Here is a 3,491-nt window from a genome sequence, read left to right as displayed (position 1 = left end):
AACCACCGACCTTCGGATTAGTGGCTGACCTGCTCTGCCACCTGAGCTACAGTCAGCCCGTAAGAATGCACTAAACAGTATGGTCAAAAACAAAGGAAAAATTTAACTAAATCTATGTGCTGTATTCATTCTTATCTCACTCTGGGACTAGAGTAAGGGTCAGATACGGTCATTTGTTTATGATTTGCTGTTCTGCAGCCAAACTGCTCACAAGACCTTAGTAAAGAACTGGTTCGGGTAAAAAGTAGGTTTAAGGTGAGGATTAATGTTATTTATGTGATCGCGTCAAGGTCAGAGTCTGAAAATACATTATTATTGACCTCAAAAGCACAGACGTATGTTAGGTACCTTCATCCTGAATGTCTCTGCAGCGGTGCTGAAGGCAGAAAAAATCTCATCAAAGTCTTCTGAACTTTTGTTGACAAAGAGAAGAGCGTGGTTTAACACAGGCGAAGATAAGATCTGAGAGGCTGTCTGCAAAAGGAGACAAAGCGGTTCAAACACTTAAGCAGTGAAGCTGGATTTCAGCTGGCGCTAATGTTAAGGCAATTCAGCACATTTTTAAGTTCAATGGACAGAGCCCTCTACTGGCTGAGATGATCATAACAGGTGCAAATGAGGATATTAAGTTGTAATTGAGCCGCTAACTGCAAAGGCAGGAGGTGAAGGTGGATAAAGAGGACAACAAACTCCAGCTCTGTGTGCCAAAGCTCCAGTGCATCCATCAGAGTGTGAACGCATGTGATAAAAAGCACTTAAACTTCAGTTAAAGTGCTGTGCAAACTAGCTTGATTGCTCTTTCAGAGTATAATAACACCTTTTAATATGGCGTCATGTATGCCAAAGAGGTGGATAAATATTAAAATTGATTTTCAACATAATGCGATCCAGTACCACCACCACCCACTACGACCTCAGTGATAAAGATAAAGTAGAATAATCAACTTTCGGGCAATGTCAACAATAGACTTATAAAAGTTTATGGCAGAAGAGCTGCATTACACTGCAAGGTGCAAGGTGCTCGGTGGGTGTAGCCTACATGAAAACAGCAATTAGATTTCAGTCAGCAGAGATTTTCCCTGAACACCATCCCAGTGGATTCAGACCAAACCGTTCCTACCGTAGCTGTTGTATATGTGTGAAAATACACCATGGACACAACACTGTACCTGCCCGGTGTACTCAGTGACTGGGTCCATCTGGTAGATCGTGATAAAGACAATCAGGACCCCTTTAGATGTCTCGGGCGTCATTTTGTAAGCCTTGATGAGCTTAGACTGCAGTGGGCACACACACAGACACACAAACATACATGGTATCACAGGTAAGACTATAACCAACAAGTCTGCTTTATATATTTATGCTTCTTTTGTAAAACTCTGGCTGCAACATCAAGATTTCTTTCAGTTATGCTGTCTTTTTGAAGGCTCACAGTGAGGTTTCTGTTTAAAATCTCACTCATGTTTTATGGCATTCACCCTCAGCTCATTTCTCTTAACTAAACAGAACTAAAAACTAACTAAAGAACTAAAACTTTTCTTCACATAGAGCAATGTCACAACTAGTATTGTTTTTGTGAACCGGTGTGTTTGTATGTGTTGTGCGTGAAGAACCTTTTTGAGCATCAGAACAACATCATGTGTGTGGCCGTATTTGGCGATGACGTCATCGTCCTGCGTCACCACAAACCTGACGTCAGGAAGCTCGACCGCCGTGGCGTAGAACACCTGGACGTACTCGTGGTTCAGCTCCTGCTCACACGCAAACGCATAGAAACTGTCGGAGTGCGGTAGATGCACAACATAATAGAGAAGGGAAATCAAGCGAGGCTTTTGTTTTACCTTAAAGAATCCAACCACTGTCACCTCTTCTGAGGCCTCTGATTGGCTGAGATCAGTGACGAGGTCAGCAGCTGACCCTGCCCTCCGTTTCAGCCAGGTCAAGATGGAAGCCGAGCTCTGAGGAACTTCAGGACGATCCAAGATCACAAATCACTTTACCGTTAATATTTTACCCAAAACAATTAAGATTCAACAGCTGAGGGGATCCTAATAACTCCTGGTGCTCTGCAGGAAATATGAAACAACAGCCAGTAAACTCTAACCACTGGTGTTTCACAACAAATGGCAGGTTAGTTAACTCAAAGAGACACATATCTGAAAAGTTCAAGGCAAAATTTAATGACAGGGTGTCAGCTTTAACAACTTAACTGCAGCATGTGCCTCTTTCATCCTGATCTTTTCGCATGTTTCCAGAATAAGAGCAAACTTTCATACAAAAAATGCAATTAAAATTTGTGCTGGATAACTTTAGAGATATATGGTTCATATGAAAACATAATGACTCCAGCCAGGGCTTTCACTGCTGTTTTTATTACCCAGCATCTAGCCATCGGTGGTGCCAGCGAACATCATAATGAAGTCAGAGCACTAGAGGACAAAGCCCTCGAACAGAGGTAGAGGAAGAATCAAACCAAAGCATCTCTTTGTTTCTCTATTGTTTCCTAATAATCAGAACCCTGATTTTTCATTCGCTTTGTCACATGATAAAATAAGTGTGGATCATTTATTTTTCAGCAGTATGCCATATCTGGAGCTACTCCTCTGGGTCATGTCATATGATATACATATACATCTTGTTAAAAGAATAAATGAGATGAATGAAACTCTTCTGCACCTACCAGGGCAGGCTACTGGGTTGTGTTTATCTCCGGAGAGGTACAGTCTGATTACCGGGTGGCCCGTTGCGTTCAGTTCTTTAGCCAGGTCCTTCTCTTTTGACACATCAACCACTGCCAGCTTGACCTTTGACCCCTTGAGCTCTGCTGCAGCTCCTTGGAAAGCTGTAGACACGCGCTGGCTTTCTCCCGACAGAGGTGCAACTGACAGACACGCAGAGGAAATGAGGATTTGATTTCTTACACACCTTGCACTCGCCTGTTTGTGCGCTTATCATATGAAAGTATGAAGGTCAAAGGTCATGCTGTACTAGGCTTGATGTTTAACTTACAGAAGTGCACCAGGAGTTGGTCATGCTTTCTCAGCGCCCTTTTGAAATTCCCCTTCTTCAGCTGTAACACTCCGTCTTTCTCTGGGAACTGTTTGTCTTCCTTCGTGTCGGCGGCGACGCATACGCCGAGACAGAAGGCCGTCACGCACAGCAGCAAAAGCCTCTTCATGGCGGTTCAGTCTCACACTGACAAACTTGGCGGGAGTGGCGAAAGGGAGGTCTGATGTGTGTATCAGTGCCGAGGAGGTATAACTGTGAATCCTTGCGTTATCTGCCGCCTGGACCCAGCAGCCTATAGCTGATTAACTTTCCTATCTGAGCACTGCTGTATGTCTGCTATTGGCTGCTGTTCATATCAGGCTCTAGTATCTAAACGCTAAACCCTAACTTTGTTGCCTGTACAAGGTCACACAGCAGACATAAAAGAGGAAGTTACTCACACATTTGTTGTTTGTGTTCATATGCAAAGTGCACCCATTTGC

At 43.5% G+C, this 3,491-nt stretch overlaps 1 protein-coding gene across 1 annotated transcript in view; it reads right to left on the bottom strand.

The window, feature by feature from the left end:
• LOC102198297 (protein disulfide-isomerase) overlaps nt 1-3,260 on the bottom strand; it is a 5,159-nt gene extending 1,899 nt beyond the window's left edge. Inside the window, exons 1-6 of the mRNA XM_005747000.1 lie at nt 3,010-3,260; nt 2,681-2,881; nt 1,842-1,966; nt 1,614-1,751; nt 1,170-1,277; nt 349-474 (exon numbers count right to left, since the gene is read on the bottom strand). Of these exons, the coding sequence (XP_005747057.1) occupies nt 349-474; nt 1,170-1,277; nt 1,614-1,751; nt 1,842-1,966; nt 2,681-2,881; nt 3,010-3,178 (867 nt within the window). The 5' untranslated portion in view covers nt 3,179-3,260. The remainder of the gene's footprint in view (nt 1-348; nt 475-1,169; nt 1,278-1,613; nt 1,752-1,841; nt 1,967-2,680; nt 2,882-3,009) is intronic.
• Nucleotides 3,261-3,491: the final 231 nt, after the last annotated feature.

The sequence above is a fragment of the Pundamilia nyererei genome, unplaced genomic scaffold (genome assembly GCF_000239375.1).
Source record: "Pundamilia nyererei isolate P.nyererei 1_Seehausen unplaced genomic scaffold, PunNye1.0 scaffold00186, whole genome shotgun sequence".
Lineage (NCBI taxonomy): Eukaryota > Metazoa > Chordata > Actinopteri > Cichliformes > Cichlidae > Pundamilia > Pundamilia nyererei.
This window is presented reverse-complemented; position numbering and strand designations above follow the sequence as displayed.